General features: G+C 45.3%; 1 protein-coding gene across 1 annotated transcript in view; it reads right to left on the bottom strand.

Annotated features, from left to right (window-relative positions):
* The window catches only part of MDH1B (malate dehydrogenase 1B), a 194,541-nt gene that overhangs the window by 65,538 nt on the left and 104,797 nt on the right, over positions 1-24,206 (bottom strand). The window contains exons 5-6 of the mRNA XM_069615573.1: positions 11,120-11,619; positions 7,449-7,590 (exon numbers count right to left, since the gene is read on the bottom strand). Of these exons, the coding sequence (XP_069471674.1) occupies positions 7,449-7,590; positions 11,120-11,619 (642 nt within the window). The remainder of the gene's footprint in view (positions 1-7,448; positions 7,591-11,119; positions 11,620-24,206) is intronic.

The raw sequence follows: 24,206 nt of genomic DNA, 5'->3' as shown, positions 1-24,206 counted from the left end.
TTGAGAAGTGGTGTATGCGAATAAAGGCGCTAGGTGAACCTTGATGGAGTTGAATACTAGATCAGAGTTTAGTAAGTGGAGCATGTCATGGAGAATGTGTGATGGAGTACATTCAATCAGGTTTACATTTTATGACTGGCACCAGACTACAAATCTTTTCCATTTGTTAAAATAAGTGTCTGGTGTTTGGTTTGTGTGCCTCCTTGAGGATTTACATACACCTTTGAGGTAGTTTTAAATGGCCAAACTCTGACTTCAGGAGCCAAGCTGCCAGGTTCATGGATTGAGGATGTGGGTGTAATGTTGACCCCCGTGCTGGTTGCGCATGTTGAAGGGGCATGGGAGTTTGATTGGACAGCACATCGCCAGTTTGCGCAGATGCGGAAACCAAGATTGTCGCGCCCACATAGGAGCAACTAGGATTAATGTCACGTGTTCCTTGTGCATCTTCTTCACTATCCTGCTCAGTAGCGGTGTTGATGGATAAGCATAGGCAAATTTCCCTGACCAGTCCATCCATAGGGCGTTCCCCCTGGATCCGGGTTGCGGAAACCTGGATGCGAAGTATGGGCAATGTGTGTTTTGGCTTGTGGTGAACAAGTCTAAGGGAGAAAATATCGTCGAAGATGTTTCTGCTGAGCTGCCACTCATGCTCTTCGGGTAGAGGATCTCTGCTTAATGAGTCCGCCAGAGAATTAAGTTCCCGTGGAACATGTTGCAATGTTAGGAACATGTTCCGCTTGAGTGCCGACTTCGAGATTTTTTGTGCTAGCCTGGACAGAGTTGGAGAGTGTGCACCCCCCTGCTTGTTTATGTAAAATATGGCAGTGGTGCTGTCCAGGAGGATTTGGACTGTCTGACCTGACAGCTGCACTTGGAAACCTGGTAGGGCTGTGAGCACTGCTAGTAGCCGTAAGAGGTTTATGCGATTTTGGGCTGTGGTACTGGTCCACAGGCCATGTGCTGTGTGGTGAAGGTAATGGGATCCCCACCCGGGGAGAGATGCGTCTGTTCTGACAATCGGTTGCACTGTTGGGTTGTGAAAAGGCTTTCCCTTCAACTGATTTTCCTTCGTCCACCAGCATAGTGCTTGAACTAGGGTTAGAGAAACAACCACTAGATCGTCCAACTGACCGCTTGCCTGAGACCACTGTTCGCTAACCATTCTTGCATTTGGCGCATGCGCAACGGTGCATGCAGGACCACATAAATGCATAAGCCATAATCCCGAGCTAGCGCAATGCTTTGTATACGGTTATGAAGAGGAGCCAAATGCCTATGCCGGAAGTCCCGCCCCTATTTTGCCTATATGTTGGAAACCGGAAGTTGCGACATGCACGACACCAATAATGGTACCTATACCACGAAGAATTCTCAAAACAAGGTATCTACTGAGAAAGACCTATATGATGTACCGGCGGGGAACTGACAGTCTCTTAAAGGAGGTTCCTGAAGAACTGTGAAGCAGTGAAGGCAAGATACTGGTGACGTCACATGAAGCAGAGGTGACGCACCAAGAAGAGATGCCAAGGAAGAAAGTATATAAACCTTATAGAATCTGATGATGAAGTAAAGAATTGAGTAACATTTCATGCGTGAAATGAAGATTACAAGTGCGAAGAAGCACTGCAGAAAATGCAAACCATTTTATAATTGTACAGATGCTGAAACGCAAGTAGACTAAGTAGCCATGAAGGCTGGCTATACGTAGTGAATAGACTGCAGGTGCTGCCGCCATTATATATACGTATACAAAATCTGGATGTTCCACGTCGCATTTTAGCAAACTAGGACCTCAGTTGCAAAAAGGCTGAAAGTGTGGCGCGGTAGAGAAAGACAGCTGATGATGAAGGAAGATTTAAGAAGGTTGTCTGGCCCAGTGTCAAGGGTTGGGGCAGCCAGGAAACTGGTTATCTATTCGAGAAGATACAATGAACGTGAGAACTGAGGCGAGCTCCTGTTGAGGTGGAATGGAAAAACACTATGAATGCCAAGTTGTATTCATTTAATAGTATTAAAGGCAAAGAAGGAGCTAAAACATGGTCTCCTGTCACATGGGGTAGATGGAAATAAACTTTGGGCAAGCTACATTGAGATTGAAGATAAGACCGTGCTAACACTCCCTTCTATTCTCAAGCACAGGGAAACTTTGCAAGGCCGAGACAGCAGGAGTGATGATGGATGATGGGCTAATTGGGTGAGGAGGCATGGTCAAAGTCCACCCACAAACACGTGGGGTACCAGCTTGCGTGCTGCTAGCGAGTGGAATATTCCAGAAGGGTACAAGCGTGCCAACCAATTATAGAGGGCCATGTAGCAAAGAGCCCTATAGTTTGAAAGCCAATGAAACGCTGTATAGTTTATGACACTGAAGATGACTTGCACTAGGGGTGGGCATAGTTGTCCACCTTCTATAGAGACCCAATCATAATCCTATCCCCCATAGAAAGTATACCTAGATGTTACCCGTAGACCAACCATAATCCAACTTATGTTTTCTTACTTTGCCACGTAGTGTGACATCAACAATGACATCTTTTTACTATAAATGTGTGTTTGTTTCATGTAACACGTTGAAAAATACTGTGAGACGTCAGTTGATGATCCATTGAACTCCCTGTTTTAGACAATTGCAAATAAGACATCTAAGTTTTGCCAACTTCCTGAGTGATTCTTATTATTGGTTTAAGAGTAACTTCTGCATCCCCATCCATCCCATATAGTGTTACCTTGCTTAAAGGGCCTACGGGTTCACGTGGTAGCACAGGGAGGAAAGTTTGAAAAGACCCATCGACCAGTAGGTCTACACTGTTTCGGATGATCGGACACCCTCCGCCATCTAGCCAGAAGATCGCAAGGTTTCCTGTGGAGAGTGGCCGATGTAGAATACTTGCAAGAAGATCGATATAGGTGGGACAGGTCCCTCTTTGACGAAACCCCTCCTAGTTTCCACAGGCGCTGAGCAGACGGAAGACGACGGTGGTTGATTGGAGGAAGGGAGATGATACCGAAGGGCTTGAGCTGAAGAGCGAATGGTGAGTAAACTGAGGGGACTGGCAAAAATAAGGGAATGGGATTGTGGTAACATAGAAAAGTAACAGGGGGTTGTTTAAAATATAACGAGGAGCATTATAGTAAAACAGGAGCTTTAATAGAGCCCGGTTTCCTACCTCAAGGCAGGTGTAGAAGGAGTAATTTCAAACCACAATCGGGGTATATCTAGGCGGCACATAACAGGTTTATGATAGGGAATGACACTAACTCCAATTGTAGTATTTTAGGGGCTAGGTGAAAAGGAGTACCATGGTATATATGTGAAAAGTCGACTAGTCTGTCTGCCTGTGTGTAGTGTATTATGTCAATGAAAAGAGGTGCCAAAGAACGACAGGAATAAGCTGTGTAAAGTTGAAGTAGAGATAAAAAGTTATTACCTATTTTAGGTCATTGTCGGCGCCGACCGAAAAGTAGGTTCAGATCATTGAGAAATAGAGGCTTTGAGTGGCGAAGGTTGGAGCATGCTTATATTTGTTGTTTTTCTGAAACGTATCTGTGCAACAAACGGTCAATGGGGGATATTACTCCACCGGTGCATTTGTGTAACACTCTGCAAAAACATATGCCTAAGCTCAAACAGTACAGTGCGGAATGGGTAAAGGGCACAGCAGACAAAATGTTCATGCCATGGCCACAAGGGGGATCGCTGACAAAAGCGGTATTGCAACATATGGCCACATACTTGCACGCTGCGTACACAGGGAAGACATTGGAGAAAAGGTTAGCCATTTTAGAGCTCGGGAAAATGTATCATGAGGAGGGAGAACCCGCCGCCTGACGAGTGGATGCTTACTCAGTGTAGGGAGGAAGGTGTTGAGCCTTCTGCTCCCCTTACCTCGCCCGAAGTGAATGATGGCAGTACAGAAGATGTAGGATTGTACTCGATAAAGGAACTAAAACCGGCGACAGGGTATAGTAATCCGATATATGAACCACCTGCTTATAGCAGTGACGATAGTCCAGAATAGACTAGAAGAAAGACAGAGATCTTTAAGATTTTACAGAATAAGGAGGAGAAAAGTGAAAGATCGAATGTAACCACAGGCATAGAACGAGAGATTAAGAGATGGAAAGGAGAGGAGAAAGCTGACGAGGTAACGCTCGAACAGAACACATGGATGGAAGAACAGATATTGCTCAAGCTTGATGGCAAAAGTATCGAGGAAGTTAGGCAAAGGGAAGATACAGAACAAATGGATGGGAGGACAGATATTGCTCAAGCTTGATGGCAAAAGTATTGAGGAAGTTAGGCAAAGGGAAGATCAAGACGAGCAGGACAGAAAAGACAAAGAACGAGAAAAGCGACTGAAAGAGGATGAGCATAAGAGAAAGAGTAGGCAGAGACGAGAACAGATGTATCAGGAAGAACAACAAAAGAAAGAGGAAAGGGCTGAGGAGCAAGGGAAGTATAACAGGCAGAGAGCAATCGAAGAACTGAAGTAAGGAAGAGAGAAGAGGAAGCACAAAAATTGAGAGATAAAATAATACAGAGACGAAGGGAAGAGGAGCGTAGAGCAAACAAAAAAAGAGAAGAGAAAAGACATGAAGAGGAAAGAGATGGGAAGCGAGAAAGCAAAGAGATTTAGACGAAGAAGTGAAGCGAAAAGGGAGACAGCGGGAGCGCGATATTGATCGTATTCAGAAAGAATTGATGGTCCAGTAATATCATGGGAAAATATAGAGGAGTTCCTCCCACAGGGAGCAACATCAGGGCCATCTAGGGTAACCCTTGAAGAAAATGTTGACATAGGGAGTATCAGGGATAGGATCGATAAGGCCTATCAAGACTTAAGGGAAAGTCGCAAACCAGGAAGCCGAGGGAAGGGAGAAGAGTCCCTGGTCTTCCAATCATGTAGCGAAGAAAGAGACCCATTCGTCTCGAGCATAGAGCCTTATCCTTAGACAAGCTGTCTTTAGAAAAGGGTGAAGGGGATTAGAGCCACACTGGTTGGGGGCTAGATATGTGAGATTTAGAGAGAGAAACCTTCCGTGGGGAAAAGGGAGGAAGTGCATGCGGTCCCGAGGGATGTCAAGGACAACGAAGTAAGATCTAGAGCAGCCTAAATATAGGATGCCAGATCCAATAGCGTATCCAGAGCGTCCTAAAGGACGATCGCATAGCGAGACGGGAGAGTCACCACCATGTGTGAGCAGGCTGAGGTTATTGCCAGGTAGAAGGCGATCAGGAACCATTGTCCCCACTATGGATATGGTGGGGGTCTTGGGGCAGGGGTCCGTTTATGATGCATAGCCCCAGGGGTAGAATAATCCCTACTCTTAGTCGCTTGTGACTTTGAGGCTTGGGGCGTTGAAGATTTCGGGTTTTTTAATTAAGTCGTTCCATTTAGAGCTTTTTCCTGCGTCTTTCGACGCCCGGTCGCCGGTACCCGAGGACTTCCCAGATTTGGATGCAGTGTCGCAAACGGACTTGGTGTCTGTTTCGGGGGCCTGTCATGTGGTGATCATGACCGCGATGGCCCAAAAGACAGGGAATGTTCAGACCTTCCCTTCTACACCACGTGTGGCCTATCAGTCGACTTTTGGCCGTGGTTATGTGTTTGGTGTACTGTGAACTGGGTGTGCTTGAGCCGCTGGGTGTCGTCTCTGTAGCAAAACCACTGGCCTGCCTGTTGGACTCAGGGGCCCGCACGCAGGAATCCATCGGATCCCGATAGCCCTCTGCGTCACTTAGGATGCCGAAGATGCCATCGCTGGAGGCTCCCTCAACGTCCATGACAGCCTCGGTCTGCATGGTGTGGTGGGCCCAGCGTTTGTTCTTGCGGTCCTTTAGAGTTTTCGGCCAAAACAGTTTGCAAGACTTGCACTGTTTCTCGGCGCTGTCCCTAGGAAGGCAAAGGTTACACACTCTGTGTGAATCCGTCCAGGGAAACTTCCTGTTACAGGAAGGACAGAATTTAAAAAGGAGTGTTTTCCATAGTGTAAAAGGAAGGCAGCCTGGCGAAATATATGGGAGTGTAGGGGAATATACATTCTCTAAGAGAGATGGAATATGAACATCCCCCCACTCTCCCTACTGTGCAGGGCCGAGGCACAGACAAAAGTTTGTTGAGACAGTAGTCGTCGTCGTCGACGGATGGTCTTGTCCTCGAAAGCCATTGCCGGAGATCTTGCCGTGTATGGTTGTCGAAAGGACAGAAAGAACTACTGAGTTTAAACTTTTACTAAGTAATGGCGTCAGCCAAGATGGAACTCAGGATATGCGCCCCGACTACGATGGCAGCACACAGCGAAGTGTGCTTCTGAGGGGTAAGTTAGGGGTAGGTGGGAGCGGGTTAACTGAAATGGCCGGGGGGAGGAAAAAACAAAAGTTATTTTCAAAAAAAAATTTTCTCCCTCAGTCATTTCAGCTTCGGACAAATCTCGTTAATCAGTGAAAAACAGCAGCAGCCATGGTGCCATTCATAGGGAGAGAGGAGGATGGGGATGAGAAAAGAGGGCCAGATAGGAGAGTGGTTGGACTGAGCATGGCAGTATGCGAAGGCCCCATGAGAAAGGGAGAGAGAGGAGCGTGCGTAAAGAGAAGTAGAATAGGAAAGAGCATGGTGAAGCAAGGGGAGGAAGAGTTTGGTAGGGAGAGGGTGCAGGGGGTGGCCCAGAAGAAGCACATGTCGATTTTATTTACCTATGAGTCCAATCACATATGCTGGTAGAGACAAGAAAATGGTTAAATCGGCCAGTAGTGTCAGGAAAACAGATTAAATAGGCCAGTGGTGACCAAAAACAATGACTAAATTGGCCAGTATCGAACAACAGAGTGAGGGAGAAAGGAGGTTTGGAGGCTGGTTGGGTACGTTTTGCAAGGGGGGGGAAGAGGGAAGGAAACCTAAGAGGAAACATGAGCTTAGTGGTGCTTTGAAGCAGTAAGGGTGTGCAGCGGCATCACAAGTGGAGTGGAAGGCAAGATCAGTTAAAAGGCTAGGAGGCATTACCCTTTTCAAGCCTCCCTTTGACTGTCTGCTTGGTTCAGGTCAAACTAGTAAGTGGGAGGCCTGACGATGCGGTCAAAGCCTGCAAATGGGGAAGCTTCAGGAAGGTGCAGGAGTAGACTTGATCTCCGTGCTGGATGGAAAAGCACAGGGCACGCAGATCAATTAGGTGACCACCACCACCTGTGAAGATGAAGACTCCTGTGTCCCGGGCTAAGGCACGGACTCTGAGGTACCATGGTAGTACTGAGAATGTCATAAATAAGTCTTATTTTCAAAAAATCAGAAGGACACTAAAACACCCGTGTACCAGAAGGTTTTTTGCATGTAAACATATTCAAATTTTATATTTGTAATGGTGCACACAGGACCCAGAGCAAAAAAGGTGGTAATATTGGCAAATGAACTATAATCTGGTTATTACAAACACAAAATGACATACTGTACCTGTCATAAATCACTTCCAACAGGGGGTGTGAATAGCTAGGGGGTCCCCAAATTGCGCCGTCATACTGGTAGATCTTTGCTAGATGCAGGTCAAGGAAGTTGACACCACTGATGTTCCCCCACACAATGACATCCTTCACAACTACCATAAAGAAGATAAAAAGAAACACAAACATAACTAGTGATATTCTCCAGAATGGTGACTTGACTTATTTTAGTAAGCGACAGTCCCACAGAGTGGCCGCGACAACCAACGTGAGATTGGCAGGTAATAAGTAACAGGCGCGCCAGAAAGTCTAAGGCACATCATTACTGGGTCTCAGGGTCTGCATGATTTGAGAATAAAATATTTCAAGCAATCCATGCACTATACTGCCTGGCTAAATATGCAAGCTTTTTGGCAGCGGATTGTTTAGGGACATGAGTTAAGTCTGTCGCTGGCCCTTTTAAGATTTTTAAATTACATTAACTTGGTGGTATTCAAGAGATAGAAAGAAAAGATGTTCCTCCTTAAGGAAAACAAGACATCTGTTAACTAAGCACTAGCACTGTACTCTTAAGCCATGCCCTGGACTGATGGTCTGCAACTCTTTGATAGATTGTATTTAAATTTGTATTTTTAATTGTCACACATTTTGTTAAATTGAAGATGGATTCCTTTTTTAGGATGAATTTATTATGTGTAATTTTAAATCTCTTTTATTGGAAATAGAGAGTTATTTATGTATGGTTGATTTTATGTCGTGGAAAACGTTTTTCGTGCAAACTAACATGCATGTTAAATAAATAAAAAACATAAATGACAAATCTCTAATTTGAGTGCCAAAGACAGTTACATTTAAGGAACCACACATCTTGGTCGCAGTTAAAAAAAAACAAGTGTAATAAATGTTGGAATCCATCTGCTGTGTTCATTTTCTTACAGTCTTGTTTTCATTCACGGATTCTGCATTGGAAAGCTACCTTTTCACAAACATTCATTTGAATTTTTGCTACAAAAAAGGGAGCAGGCGCCCCTCTCTAGAAAGAACATGGCATGATAACCTGTTCTGTGTGTTTTCCCCACTTTGAGAGTCCGCAACCATTGCTTTCTGCTCACTGTACTTTTCACAAAGGAGGAATATTCATTTGCATATCAGTCTTTGTTCTGCCCTCAAGGGCAGTCCAGCACCGAAGTGCCAGGCAAACCTCCTTTGAACAAGAGTACCAACAGCAACCCCAGACACGTGTTTCAGCCTTGTTGGGCCTCATCAGAGAGGTGGAGCTGTGCCTCTCTGAGCACAGCGAGCAAGAGGTCGGCTTCTGGGTTCCCCCAGGTAACTTAGGGGGAAAAACTACAAGTTCCGTGCAAAATACAAAAAAGGTAGCAGGTGCCCCTCTCTAGAAAGAACATGTCATAATTACCTATTCTGTTTTATTTTTGCTGTCTGCAGCTGGCTGGTTTCCTCTTTAGTACCTCATTATCAGGTTGACGGATTCAAGGAAAACCCTTGGAAAAGACTGCAGTTATTTTCACCACAATCTGGCAAGTATTCCCTCTGTGGCACGTCTGCTTGTGGGGTTCCCACAGCAACGCGGCAGCTGATCTGCACACTGGACAATCATGATGCCAAGAGCAGAACCATCATGACCGTGCAGTAGACCGGTGGATGTACAGCGCCATCTTCTAATTGGCGCAGTGCTACAGGAAAACCATTTTAGAGATGGGGTTGAGCCTCCCAAATGGTTGTAACTGGTGGATCAGGCATGCACGTTGCTGCAGCCGTGTCCGGGAGCATACAGCAAAACGAACTAAAAGCATGTTGCTTTCTTTCCGCTGCGCCGGCATTGCGCATGTCAAAGGGAAGACAAGAATCACATGACGTGTGAGTTGATCAAGCCCAAATAAGCCTCCTTCCCTCAGGATCACTGCCTGTGCATGGCTGTGGTGAAGCCTGGTTCAGAATCTGCAGGGAGTGAATTCAGAGAAGCAACCTCTGGGATGCATCTGATGGACAAGCAGTTGGGAACATCCCAGGGGATTCTCCCCATTGATGAAAATGAGGCGCTTAGCGCGCCATTTCAAGCCAGTGCAGAAAATGAGGCTGCCCTGCTCATGTCTCCTTTTGCGGAGTTCTGAAACTACCCCATTTGAGTACATGTGTACCGCCTCCTAGGGCGATGGTAGTGCAGGTGAAGGATGATGAAGTATTGAATCTGGGAGCAATCGGTGAAACAAGGAGGGGAGCTTGTCAATTACTGATCTCTTATGCACTCAAGAGAGCAGGAGCAGGAAGTTATGTTTCTCTTTAATGTTTATGTATATTTTGTACTAGAATGAAGTCACCCTTCTCTTTGCTACATAATGCAGACATCCTAACGTGTTGCATTGTTGATTACCCAGCAGCAATAATTAAAGTGATGTCTAACTAGACCTTGTGTAAAAATATTTCTGTGATTAACTGTCTTCATGCCTGTCAGTTTGCAGTAAGTTCCCTTGCTTATGTTCCCGACCTCCCACTCGTTTTCCTATGTCCTGGATACCTCCTTTTCGTTTTCCTATGTCCTGGATACCTAGAGTCGAGAATCGGGGAAGAATCCCATTGCGGTGCGCCCTGCAGCTGTTCCAGTAGGTCCTATCCATGTAGTACACATCGCCCATGTTATGCTGTGTGTCTGTGCCCTACACAGGATGACCAGGAGCAAAGCATGGAAAAGGGAAAGCTTCTTTACTTAGTTACAGCATCAGGAATAGCGTAGCCCCTAGAGGCAACACAGGCAGCAGATTTAGATAAAGAAAACATCCACCTGCGCACCCTCTGAGTCACTCATGGGACACTCGGCAGACAGCCCCCCCCCCCACAACACATTGTACACTCCGAACTTTCGTGACGTCACCAAGCAAGCAGTAGGAGATGGAAAGCAGTAACCACAACACAACGGTGGTGAAAACCGAAAGGAGTTCCTGCTGTACAAGCCTCACCCATGCTCTACAAGCAGAAGCTTGAGCCATTTCTCTCGAAAATGACAATAATATGGCCAGAATCACAGGAAATTGACCAAGGGCTTCTGGCTGGAGCATTTGTATAGACAGAAGAGAACCTGAGTCTCCAGGCACATCCATTTTCCACCTTGATACTGAATGATGTGATGTCAGCACTCCTCACATTCTCACACCATAGCAGGTGTGCTGAGGCTCATGGAAAGGTTGGGTTAGGTGGTTTGTGCTTCCAGGAAACATTTGAACCTACAGCCCCTCAATCTACTACCTTTCACTGGCTCTAAGTCCAAGCTGGTACAACTCGGTGTGTACTACACGAAAAGCATAGTCAGCCTCTTGTACAGCTATCTTTTCATGGTATATATTCCTATGATCCCACAGGCTGGTAGCAGGGCTATATAAATGCAGCAAATTGATAGGGCATCGACTACCACGTCTCATCATCTTCATACCCGTCCCAACGTTGCTGATCCCACCAGACGCTGAACACACCCTGGTGCGCTCTAGGTCACTACTCCATCTCAACTATCACACAGATTCATTCCAATATATACTCTGTTAAAATTAACCTTCAGCCACCTGACACTGCGAGGGATTTGCAAATGGATCCATTGGCACATCAATGTCCTTTTGGAGCAATCTTTTACTACTGCATGGCAACATTCAAGATGCCCATCCCTCGGATGCTCACCTGCAGCATTCACATTTAACTTCTTCGCCAGCTGAGCTTTTGCTTCATATTCCAACTGCAATGCCAGGGCTACTACATTTCTATGCAGCTCACAGGGCAGCTGGCTTAGGATTACAAGTGCTTTAAGATTCACAAAGGTGCTCCCCGCCACCAAGACTTTCACTCCTTCATTGGCATTGCATCCAATCAGGGAGCCATAGTCCTTGCATTTCTCGGCCGCTTGCCGGACACGGTCTTCACTGGATAGGTTTTCTTGCTCAGGGAAATCGTCAAGCACGATGATGACATCAGCAAGAAGAAAGGTATCATCCGAGAACGTCTCCATGGTGATGCCGCGCAGGAGCGGGCATGCCAGGTCCTCAGCCTCCATGACAACACCCCTCAAGATGTCTTCCTGCTCGCTGCTGTCCAGCAGATGGATGCTAATGTCTTGGGCCATTCCAAAGATTTCCCCATTGGCCAACAGTGGGATCAGGCTGTAGCAGGAAGGGGCTGAAGCCCTGTGAGAGAAAGAGCATTGCAGGCTTGTCACAACTGGAAGAACACAGAATATTGGTACATGCACGCTCATGAAAATTGCTTTTACGATGCGAGTCAAATACAGAATGTTCAAGCACATTACCACCCAAAAGCAATAAAATAAACATTGTTAATACTAAGAAAAACACTTCAGCAAATATAGACCCTTTTATCGAGCAGTATTCTATGGTTATCCTATAGTGAAATTGTCATAATTCCATTCATTTATATGTGTATGTGTTTATTTTTAGATTTTGTAAGAGTTTTCAACCAAATCTCTGTCATTGTTACTGGGCTAGGATCAACAGGCCCATTTCACTAAAGTGCAGGGCAGAATTTGAGGGGCAAGGTGTCGCCCCCTAGTTCTTCCCTCACAACTAGGGACTTACAAAGAGAAGGAGATACTGGTTTCCTTAAAAAGGTTGTCACTAAACGCGCTGAATATTAATTTCTACTTCTGTTCCAGAAGGGAAAATGAAAAGAAAAAATGGAAAAGTGCCTGCGCAGCATGAACGTTTCTATTTGCGGAACAGGAACTGCGCTTTCATCTGTACGTGGCTTCCGGTAGAGAAGATCAGGTATAGGAGAAGGTGCCACTTCGGTAGCCTGGATTAAAGGGCATTCTAGCGTGCCACTCCTGTGACACGCCACCTCCCCCGTACTCTGCGAGCGCAGCTGTTTTTCTCTATTTGTGCCAGCACACGGTAAACACAAGCAGTGAAAGATTTTCGTGAATTTGGCCCAAAACAGTGCTAAAAACATTGCTATTGTAAAACATTGTCACTTTATTTCATTGATTAACTGACATTGTTTGTTAATGTATACGTTTGGTTTGCAGTTTGACTTACTGGTGAACTAAGTTCAATGACTTCCCTAATAAAATATCTCTGTGCTCGAGTTTCATTTACAGTCTCGATGCAAGTGTGATCTGTAAGGAAGGCATGGTATCACAAGTATGACACTGATGCAAGAGATACAAATTCAAAACCTTAACCTTTATTCAATTTTCAGCGTTTGGAAAAACTCCTGCATTGCCCTATAGCTATGTTGGGAGTAGTCTCTACCATCAAAATAATAAAGAAAACACAGTCCTAGTAAGTCTTTGTTAAATCAAAAATGGGCAATACTAAAAAAACCTAATGCCTGCTCTATCTCGTACACAAAACGTGTGCAAAAGGGAATATGTATGCAAAGGAAAATCAGTGTTAGAACATAAAGGATCAAGATGGCTGAGTCAGCTCTCCTTCCCACGTTGGACAGCGCGGAGTAAGGCGGCCCCCAAAGATAGGATAACATACTATGGCTCAGGTTCCCAAAACAAAGGCAGTTCAAAACATGGATTGAGGCCCGCCTGGCCTTCCACGTTAAAGTCACTTATTCCAGCATTCCAAAGGTTCTTTCACAGTTCAACAAAAAGTTCACATAGGCCTCCTCTCGCCGGGCTCGGACCTCTCAATCACAGCACTTGCAGGGGGTACCTTCCCCAAGCTTAATTAACATTCATTAGGGGTTTCCTTCCCCTAACTTATCACTTTTCTGGTCTCCCTCAGTGGGGCTCGGACCATTTACTGATGTCAAAGAATTCCAAATGTGCGAGACTTTTACTATAGACCTCTGCAGGACAACTTCGACTTTCTCTTCAGCTCACACTCTTATTTTATTTGCCCCAGTGTCTCTTGGCCTTGGTAGTTCAGCACCATAAGCACAAAAGTTAAAAGAAATCTTTCTCTTCAAACATTCACCTTTTCACTCCCCCTTTTGGGGGTTAATCTTGACCATCACGCATTTTAGAGTTCATTCACTTTGCCGCTTTATATCAAAACATTTCACATTTCACTGAGACTTTCGAGTGGGCTTCTTCCTTTCGCCGGACCACTCCACTACTCTGTATCACTGGTTTCACAGTTCATCACTTGTTAGCTTTCTTTCACGTCTCATCAGCACGCACGCAGCCTTCAATTGTGAGATATACTGTTGCAACTTCAATCTTTCCTTAACACACACCAGCCTTTCATGCCGTTTGCTAACTCACCGGCTGTGTGCATTCCTTTCTTGTCTTTTCAGCTTTAATTCACAAGTCTAGGTTAATACCACAGGCTTGGCCTTGCCTCCCCAACTCTGTTGTTCACCCGGGAGGGATGCTGGTGGCCTTGAAACACAATGCAATGTTCTTGTTGTGGATTTGGCCTTCTACGCGTATCCTTCATTGCTCTTCTGAGGCAACAACCTCCTGCTGGGATCTCCTGGGTACCTCTACCCTTTGCTCTCGTCCCTCGATCGGTCGTTCGTCTCCAGTAGGTTCACCTTCGCCCAGGAAGATCTACTCCTTCTCGTGTTCCACCTTGCTCAGAGTGTGTCTCTATGTTCCACCTTTTATCCATGTGGAGACTGCTAATGGGTATCACATGTAAATGATTAAAGTCAAGTGTCTCACTTTGCCTGACCCAATTAGCGGGACATGTCATGCTCGGGTGCGAGCCTGCCTTTACGCCGAGCGCATTGTCTGTCTGAAAGTGTTTGTGTAGGGAGGGGGCATTGAAGTCTCAAGATATCCTACCTGGTAAAATGGGGCATGGATACAGGAAAGGGGGGGGGGGATACTGAGTCCCACCATCGGTTGCCTCACCCCCACTCACCAAAAACCCCTCACCCAGGTGATCCTCCCGCACTGATCCACCCCAGGAACTGGATCCAAAAGTGATGGCCATGTCCTGGCCACCTGGATGACAAGTTCTCAGGGACTTGCTAGTGAGACATCCTTTGGTTTCTCACAGGTCATAATATATATGTACGTAAAAGTGTGTAACCCTTAGTCAGTGCTGCCAAATGTTGACCCATACTGTCTAAACTCTGTCTTCTGCTCATGATAGTTCCCTAAGTGCAGGCTAGCTAAACTCTCCCGTGGCGGGGAAGACCCCATAGCCTTCCCTGCTCTAGCCAAAGGTCAGTGTTCTTATGGGGTATTTGGATAGTGTCTCTTGCTTACTCTGTTGGATTCAGTTTATTTCAATCATGCAAACTCACTTCTCTCCTCCTCTAACTACTACAATCCTCTGGCTACTCTTCCCACCCCTCTTCAGCCCCTCTGATGTTTCACATCTCCTACTTCTTGCCTCCACCCATTGATGTCACGTTTCCATCTCCACTTCGTTACCCCTCCTCTTGAATCCTCCTCCCCGCAAAACTACTCTTCTCACTCTCCACTGCTACTCACCTCCTCCCCCTATAACCCTCTTTCTTGCACTACTACTCTCATCCTCCCGCTACTCGCACACCCTCACTCCATTCGTAACCACTTGCATCACACTCACTCCTTACTTTACCTTAACTAATTAGTCACCACGCAAACAAGCACGCTCACAACATCACAACCACTTGCACTCCTAGGCCAAAATCTCAGCTGCACATTTTGTCCATGAGTCACCGCTTCCTATTTCCTCAGACTGGTCCATTGGCCATCCTCCATCTCTGGCCTCACTCAAAAAACCCACACTTCCCGCTTCCTTACCCCTGATTAAATCCCTCCACCCCTGTGGAGATTGTATAACTTTCTCTGGCCAATCTGGCCCAGTCTTCCCCACCCGGAGCATGTATGTGCAAGGAAAAATCATATGAAGGGGGCTAAGCATCACACAATTCCTATGCACGGGCTTGCTCTATACCAAAGATGACGGTATGGGAAGTCAATATCTAAGTGTTTGTTTCAGGACCAGTTCCCCGGGGTGTGCCGGTAAATTTGGGGAAGGATGGTTGGTTTTCCTTTCTTTGTCACTAGTGGTCTAGGTGACCTCTGGTTGATAGTGCAAGCGTGTTGGTGGATGCTGCTGGTACCTCGATGTGGGGCTCTATGCTCTGTGTGCAGCTGCAGCTGGTGTCTGGCTCACTCTTTCAGTGGTGTGCTACTGCAATTGTGTCTCTGTGGGGCTGTAGCTGTTCTTTGCGGTTCTTCCTTTGCATTCAGCAAGTGGAGCGCTATGTTGATTCTCTTGCTCAGCCTTCTCTGTTGTCTTTCTGCACCGGTGTGAAGCTCTCTGAAAGTGAAAAGAAACACTTGCCAGTATCTGAACCATGAGGCAAGGCTGGAGATAAGCGTCTGCAAAAAAAACATGCTAACACAAGGTGGGGGTGGACAGAGATTGGAGTCCTCTCTACTGCTACCTAAGTGAGGACTGGCTCTTGGCTTCTCTGTAGTCCTCCCACCTTTAGCTGAGGGGGGCCCCACACCATTTCTTGACAAGGCCAACTGGCCTTGCCACATGGATAGGGAGGACAGAGATACAGGGGGATCTTCCATTAACAAGCATCAAGTTTTGGAAGGTGTCAGGCTAACGAAGAATCTTGATTTTTTGATCTTTAATCTTGCCTTAAAATGTTTTAAAAAATCTGCACAAAGCATGTTGTGTGCAGGAGATGAGATGCTGGGGGAGACTTTGTGCAATGCTGGTGGTGGTTGGCTAGAAATAGTGCACGTAATTTTTTGCTGATCTGAAAGTACAGGGCCAGAAGCAATGACAGGCTAAAGAAAAATGTCAGAGGCAGCCTTTCCCACAGATAATCTGATCTGTGAGCCTGATAAACTTTAAAAAAAGATGTAGCGGGCACACAACAACCATGAGGGCATGCTAACGGCAAGAAAATACTGCAGGAAATACAAAACACTTACACATTCAGCCAGTAGACATGAAAATGGTGTTCTTCCATTTTCTATTGAAGAGCAAACATTTGATTTAAGTAGAGTTGTACCAGGGTTTATCAGCTAAACCAAAATCCTAAAAGCCTAATTATAGCACTGAATAATAACATATTGAATTAAAGAACATTATGTGTACTTCTATCAGCACTTTTTCAAAGTGCGTGATTGTTTTGTATATCTTTGAGACATGGGTTGAATAAAGAATTCACAAAACACGAATAAAATCCAACATCACTATATAGGTATACAACATCCCTAAAGTACAACACACATACAAATGCAGGATTTCAAAAGAAGCTTACATATTCCCAGCAACCATTATACAAAACGAATTGTCCAAATACCACAAACCCCTATACACAAATACTATGTCTCACTAACTCTGTTCACACCCCTCAGTATGTAAATATAGTGCCCCTGCTATTTACTAGGAAGAACCATGCACTTCATGGCCTACCTTCAACCCATCTTCCTTATGGCGTCCACAACACTATCATACTTATTTATTTTATTTATTTGGATTTATAAAGCGCCCAGCAGCCCGGAGGCATCGTGGCGCTGTTACAGTATATTCACTTGTGTACATTCACATTGGATACATTTATATTGCATAAGCACACTTTTCGGAAAGATACAAATACTGGAGACAGTGTTGTGGGGTTGTTCAGTGGTTACAGATCGAACAGCCTTAGACAATAACAGATACAATCGTAATCGAATAGCTTGGTTTTTAGTGCCTTTCTGAAAGCTATGAGGGAGTCCTCATTTCTTATGCTAGGTGGGAGAACGTTCCAGGCTTTTGGGGCTAGCACTTCAAAGCTGGCGCCCCCTGCTTTGGCTCTGTTGAAGGCCGGGACTGTGAGTAGGTGCGAGTATTTGTCTCGTTTTGGTCTGTAAGTGGGCACTTGGTGTATTCTTTCAGCTGGGTAGGATGAGGCAGTCAGAGAGAGGCATCTATGTGTGACCGTGAGGGCCTTAAATACTATGCATTCTTTGATCGGGAGCCAATGGGTGTCTTTTCTTGCCTGAGAGATGTGCTCCCTCTTGGGGATGCTTAAGGCAGCTCTAAGGACGTGGTTATGCACAATTTGTAGTTTCTTTATGTTGTTTGCAGATGTACCTAGGAGTAGGATGTTACAATAGTCCAGTTTTGCGCCACCTGTAGCCCTATCAATGTTGAGGCGGTTTTTAGGAGATAGATGGGGTTTAACACAGTTTATGATTTTTGTCGTGAGAGCAGCAGAAGATGTAATGGCACTAACTTGTCTTTCAATTGATAGTGTGGCATCAAGATATACTGCGACGATTTTTACTGCCGTGGATACTGTGATGACAGTGTTCTCGATACTAAAGGAGTTGTATTTAATGTTTAGGTTTTTTTTTTAGAGACTCTATAGGGCCGAACCAGTAAGATTTCTGTTTTTTCCCCATTTAGACATAGTCCGTTAGCCGCCATCCAGGTCTGGATGCGGGCATATGTCTTCTATAGAGTGTTGAGTTCTTGTTCATAGTCTCCTGTTCGCGGGAGAAGAATATGTGCGTTGTCGGCATAGTTGGTAAAGGCTATGCCGAACTCTTCTAGTTTGCTGAACAGGGGCAAAGTGAAAAGATTATAAAGCGTGGGAAAGGTGCAAGATCCTTGTGGGACTCCACACTGTATAGGGGAGGGAGTGGCAGATGCTTGATCTGAACAGACCCTCATGGCTCGGCCCTCCAAAAAGGAAGCGATCCAGGTAGTTGATGCCTGGGAGAAGTTTGCGGTGTCAGAGAGGTGTTTATACAAGATCTTATGGTCTACCAAGTCAAAGGCAGCCGAGAGATCTAGGAGCAGGAGGAGTGAGGATTTACCTTTGTCCATGGTTTCAAGAAGCTGGCTCTTTAGATACAGCAGTGCTGATTCTGTGCCGTGCCGAGGACGGGAGCCGGATTGTCTTTTCCCAAGGATGTTATTTGCTTCGAGGTAGGACTTTATCTGCAAATAGGCAGCCGTGTCCAGAATTTTCAGTACAATTGTGATTGGACGGTAGTTGTTGGGGGCGTCTGGGTCACGGGTGTATTTTTTTTGCAGTGGCCGGACCCAAACTTCCTTGAGTGTGGTAGGGACGGTGCTTGCTGCAAATGAGGCAATGATAAAGGTAGTGACAAATGGGGCAAGAGCTGTCGCACATTCTTTGACTATTCTGGCTGGGCATATGCCGCCTTTAAAGAGTGATGGTTTAATGTGCTTCATGATAAGTAAGACTTTGGGTGTGGTTACTTCCCTGATGGCAAATGGTAGGGGGGTGCTTATGCCCTGTGGGCCTTCTGAGGCTGGCAGTGTAGTTGAAAGCTTAGGTGTTGACAGTGTGGTTTTTGGCAGGTTGTCGAATTCTATCTTGATTTTGTTCTGGAGTGTTTGGACTTTGTCTAACATGGTATGTTGGATATTATTACACCATGTTTCGTTTTTTTCGGTAGGTTGTGTGGAGGTGGGGGGTGGTTAGTTCATTGTAAATGGCAAATAGTTCTTTGGATTGGGAGTTTGCATTCTCGATTCTGGTATTGTATGTGGCCGCTTTGGCGTTAGAGATGGCTTTTTTGTATTGTTTAGCCACTGCCATGTAAGCATCTCTCGTGGGGGCAGATGGGCTGGTTTGCCATACGGTCAGGGCTGCCTGTTTAGCAGTTTGTATGTCTGAAATCTTTCGAGTGAACCATGAGTTGGCATGGAGTGTATGCTTCGCCTGTTTGTTTTCCCGGGGGGCCTCAGCGTCTACTATCTCTTTGAGTGTAGTATTGTATATCTCAACTAATTCTGTGAGGTTGTCTGAGGTCGGGTGGGCTAGCACTGAGGTTTCAATGAGGGGGAGGATTCTGTCCGTAGTGAGTCGTTTTTTTGACCTTGCCATGGTAGCTGGCACAGCTGGGCTGGGGTTACCTATTCCTTTAGGCGGTATGGTGAAGTGCAGGAGGTGGTGGTCAGTCCAAGGGCGTGGAGTGCTGGAGCTGATGTCTGCATCACAATTGTGATCTGCTATACAATCTATTATGCAACCTTTGCTGTTGGTCGGGATATCAACTAGTTGGGTAAAGCCTAGGTCTAAGAGGGCTTTGGCAAGGGCTTTCCCTTTCTTTCCTTTGGGGTCATTGAAACCGAGATTAAGGTCTCTTAAGAGGATGGCTCTTGTGTTGGTTCTTAGGTTGTCACTTAAGATGTGTGTGATGTTGGATTGGAAGTCGAGAGGTGGGCCAGGAGGACAGTATACAATGTGTACAGTTATGGTGTCATTAGGCGAGAGGGATATTTGTACAGATGGGTTGTCAATGTTATCTGTTTTAGCAGTTTTTAATTCCCTGGCATTGATGGTTTCTTTGAGAATTAGGGCAATACCTCCTCCTTTACTGGAGGTTCTGTCTTGGCGGAGGATTATGTAGCCTGGCGGTAAGGTTTGGCAGATGGCTGGGCCGGAGGCTGCGTGTAACCATGTTTCTGTAATGGCTAAAATATCTGGATTCAAGTCTGTGATAAGGTTTTGGGTACTCTGTGGCATGTGCTGGTAGGGATTGTGCATTAATGAGTGTGCATTGGATTTGGGTGATAGGGTCATTCGCCTTTTTGGTATTGGTGTAGATGTTGTTCTTGTTGGCTAGGATACTTGGGGTTTTAGGCATAGGTGTCAATGCCGATGTGGACTGGTGGGGAGTTGATGGTCTGTTTTTTTCTATAGCATAGCTGTGCTGCGGGCAGATCGTGTGCCTAGCCTTTGATTTCTCTAATAAAGGGGCAGGTGGCGTGTGAGGACTGGTCCAGTCTGCGGTGAACTAGACATGAAGGCCATATGGTTGGGGCCTGGAGTGGCAATCTTAAATGCAGGACAATGTGTTATTGTAAGGAGTGGCGGTAGGAAAGGAGTAGGTGGTATATCGTGGGAGCAAGGCAGTGCGAGTGGCATATTGTAAACTGATGCTACTGGGCTAAGCGAGGATGTATGCAGTTCCTTATAGTGGGCTAACCTCCACAATATGCTAATTTGAGGTGAGTAAGCATAAACCTATGCAGAGGGCGAGTGCGGAGCACAATATGCACAATATGTTAATCTGAGCCGAGTAAACACATCCATATGCAGAGGCCTAGTGCTGAGCACAACATGTTAATCTAAAATGAGTAAACACACACCTATGCAGAGGCCTAGTGCTGAGCACAATAGGCACAATATGTTAATCTGAACTGAGTAAGCACATACCTATGCAGAGACCCAGTGGCTAGCACAATATGTTAATCTAAAATGAGTAAACACATACCTATGCAGAGGCCTAGTGCTGAGCACAATATGCACAATATGTTAATCTAAAATGAGTAAACACATACCTATGCAGAGGCCTAGTGCTGAGCACAATATGCACAATATGTTAATCTAAAATGAGTAAACACATACCTATGCAGAGGCCTAGTGCTGAGCACAACATGTTAATCTAAAATGAGTAAACACATACCTATGCAGAGGCCTAGTGCTGAGCACAATATGCACAATATGTTAATCTGAACTGAGTAAGCACATAACTATGCGGAGGCCTAGTACTGAGCATGCATGAAGTAATGCAGTCAGTCAGGGCGTGTGGCCAGTGCTAGCGTAGGGTGAGGCAATTCCGGCGGTACAGTTGCAGTTACAATTAGAAGCAATTACGTCCCACAGCTTTAAGTAGAGCCACTGTGAAGCATTGTACTACGAGGCAACGTTGGCAAGTTAGAAACATTGTTATACGTGGTAGTTAAACAGTTAATACTTAGCCAGTTGGAACATTATAATGCAGAGCCGTTAGACAGTACCATTGGGATGCAGTGCGTTGTGCTGAGCCATTATGTAGCTTGTAATGGGAGCATTTGGCTAGTGCTAGACAAGGTGGCAGTTAGTTAGGATGGCTAATATAGTCTCTTGAGGATATGGGCAGCGGTAGGCCCATATACTTGCCCATGCACTGTTGACATGGCCTCCCCACATGCTATGTGGACATCTTTTGACATTCCCCATTTCACTCGTGTCAGGCAATAGTAGGGTTTCTTTCACATACAACTAAGCAAACCCCCTGCAATCCACATTTATAATTACAGAGTCATGCCAGCTTTGCTCATGTGATAAAGTAATTGTAGAACCCCCAACATACAGTCCCTAGGGGTTCTGTGCATGTCCATGCCATGATTGCAGCTGTCCTGGCGAGTTATTCATGGGAAGTTCCATTCATCCATGATATTAATGAACACAGACAGCATTGGCACAGTGGCAGTGCAGCTGTCCTGTGCTATGTTGCTCCGTATGCATCCTCCTATTTTGGCCCCTCCTGTGCAGTCGAAGGTTGAGTTATGTGACCTGCATATTAGCACATCAGAACTCCCCTCCAAAAATGTGTCAGGGGGGGGGCATGTGCAGCCCAGGCCCGACATGTTAATGGTGAATGACAGAATTGCTGGTACAGTCCCATGTCTGTCATGACCAGCCAAAAGACCAGTGAGACAATCAAGGCCATGTGCCATGTGGTGCAATATTAAGAACACTAGCACCGTTTCCATTGCTTTTGTGGCTGCCGTGGCTCCTTCAGAAACCACGGTGCAGGAACATGACACACTGTGGACATCAATTGCCACCTTGACGGGAGTCGCATGGTCATGTGCATTCTCTGCTTTGATGTATGCTATCTGCTCCCTAGTAGTGGAGTGGTGGTAGAGTGTCTTCAACAATACCTAAAGTGGGACGCGACTGTGGCTTGTTGGGGTAAGGCACGTGTTGAGGGGTTGCACATCTGTATAGGTTTTCCCACGAACAGAGTGGGAAAATTAAACCATATATTAGGGCAAGAGCATGCTGAAACGACTTTCTGAATGGGGCATGGGATGAGTTGGCTACCTGTGTCAGAAAGCACACACAAAAGTTGATCCACAGTTGGTCTATACACAGCCTACTCCGATCATAATAAAGCTATAAAGAACATTGTAAATGGTCATAAAGATACAGAACCAAACGGTACAGAAGATAGGTCACATCGGGCTGGCAGCAGATGAAGGGCCGGTGCCCGATACACTTATTGTAAACTTTTTCCAGTTGTAGACTGGATGGGTTTGTGGTTTTCCATGGGATGGCGGATGGTGAGTCCTCTACGACAAGATTGGACTTTTACAATAAATTTCTCCTCTATAAAGTATAAGAGGGAGATAATGTCTGCACTTTTGCACAGCATTCATTTGACTAGCGGGTGTAGGATGCTTTGCACAAGCACTAGTCAATTTTTTGTGTTGGTGCACTATTGAACCACACTGCTCTTTTTGGAGAAAAAAGGTCTCTACGAATAAACAAATAAAAAGAATAGCTGTTTCAATCGGCAGGTTGTGGAGCAGTGCCTTTGTTGTTTTTGTTCTCATTAGGATACTTTACATTTGAATAAACAGCTGAAAGAACTTTTTATTCCAAACCGCCAATGTTGAATTATAGAAGAAGTCGGAATTTACTGGATATGTTACAAACAGCTGAAAGACATAACCTGAAGTCTTAACAATTCCTATAGACACCTACACACGTGCATACACCGTTCTTAATTGCTCTAATCGCGATAATGAGATCCAAGGCAGCATCGTTCATCCGCAATTTACATGTAGCAAGATCGGTTTCAGAGACTTTGCGACACATAAGACTCAATAAGGTATTCATGCCATCAAGGAGGACAAGAGATCGTTACTTTAAGGCACCCTAGCATTCGGGGGAAGTTTAAATCCTGAGAGAGCGTCTTGAAGGGATGACTGCTTTTCAAGCCTTCTAATAAGAGAAACATGCTATTGAGCTGTGGAAGTCCACAGTCTTTCTTTTTGAAGACCTACGCAAACAGCAAGATAAAGTTTTCAGTATTTAGATTGACAATGTTTGATTGAATGTATTTGTTGTTAACAGTTGTATTTTTTACTCCAGGATGTAAGCTCCAGAGACTTCAAACGGATTGAGTTGTACACCATAACATCTTACAAGATATTGTAGTAAAATAAATACAACTATATTTGCTAGCGGACTGCCATAAGCCTTTTGCAGTAAGGGCATATGTCTTTATCCAATAAACTATTTTTGGGTTATGGACGGCACATCTCTGGACTCACAACTCACCTGAAATATTGCAGCATCTTGCCAGGAACCAAAGTACCGTCGAAATATGCAATATAGCACCACAGACCCTGGTGTGGTTAGCCCCGGCAGTTGGAATATGCAGAAGGATGTCTCAGTGGCTTCCTAACAGAGATCCTTGTGCTGCCAAGCACCTTAATAACCAGGGAGAACCTTAGCAATGGCATAGAACAAATGATGAATGGCTACGGACAGCATGTACTGAGGAATGTGAAAAGGCCACAAACATACTAAATGGTATTCAAGCTTGTCTGTGGCCAGCCGGATAGACTGAGATCAATGGCTTGGATTTAATAAGGCAGTGCAAATTAATATTGTCCTCAATGGTGGGTCTATTCGGAAATGTTCTCAAACCTAGGCCTGGGGTCATGGATTCTAGCAGCTTTACCAGATACTCTATGTGCCACCAGGTTGTATTTGCATATTGCCTGCTTCAATTTACACAGCTCTGCCTTTGTGGTATCCATGTTGCTTAGAGTTCCTATGCCTGCGGATGTATTGTCCCAATGAAGAAAACCGACTGGCAGGGCAGCTCCAAGTATTTTACTTGCACTAGGAAATTGATGAATCATTTTAGGTTACAGGGTCTGGCTCTGTACCTAATCAAGACGAGGATAGCCTTGCCCTCGAGGAAATAAAAATATATTTAGCACTTGATCAAATAGTCGCACCAATGACAACGATTACTGTTGGAAAATGATAATTGTTCTATTCATTAAGTATAGGAAGCAATTAC

This window comes from Ambystoma mexicanum, chromosome 9, assembly GCF_040938575.1.
Source record: "Ambystoma mexicanum isolate Mex_15411 chromosome 9, UKY_AmexF1_1, whole genome shotgun sequence".
NCBI classification, from domain to species: domain Eukaryota; kingdom Metazoa; phylum Chordata; class Amphibia; order Caudata; family Ambystomatidae; genus Ambystoma; species Ambystoma mexicanum.
The sequence above is the reverse complement of the archived record's forward strand: the minus strand, read 5'-3'. Positions and strand labels throughout refer to the sequence as shown.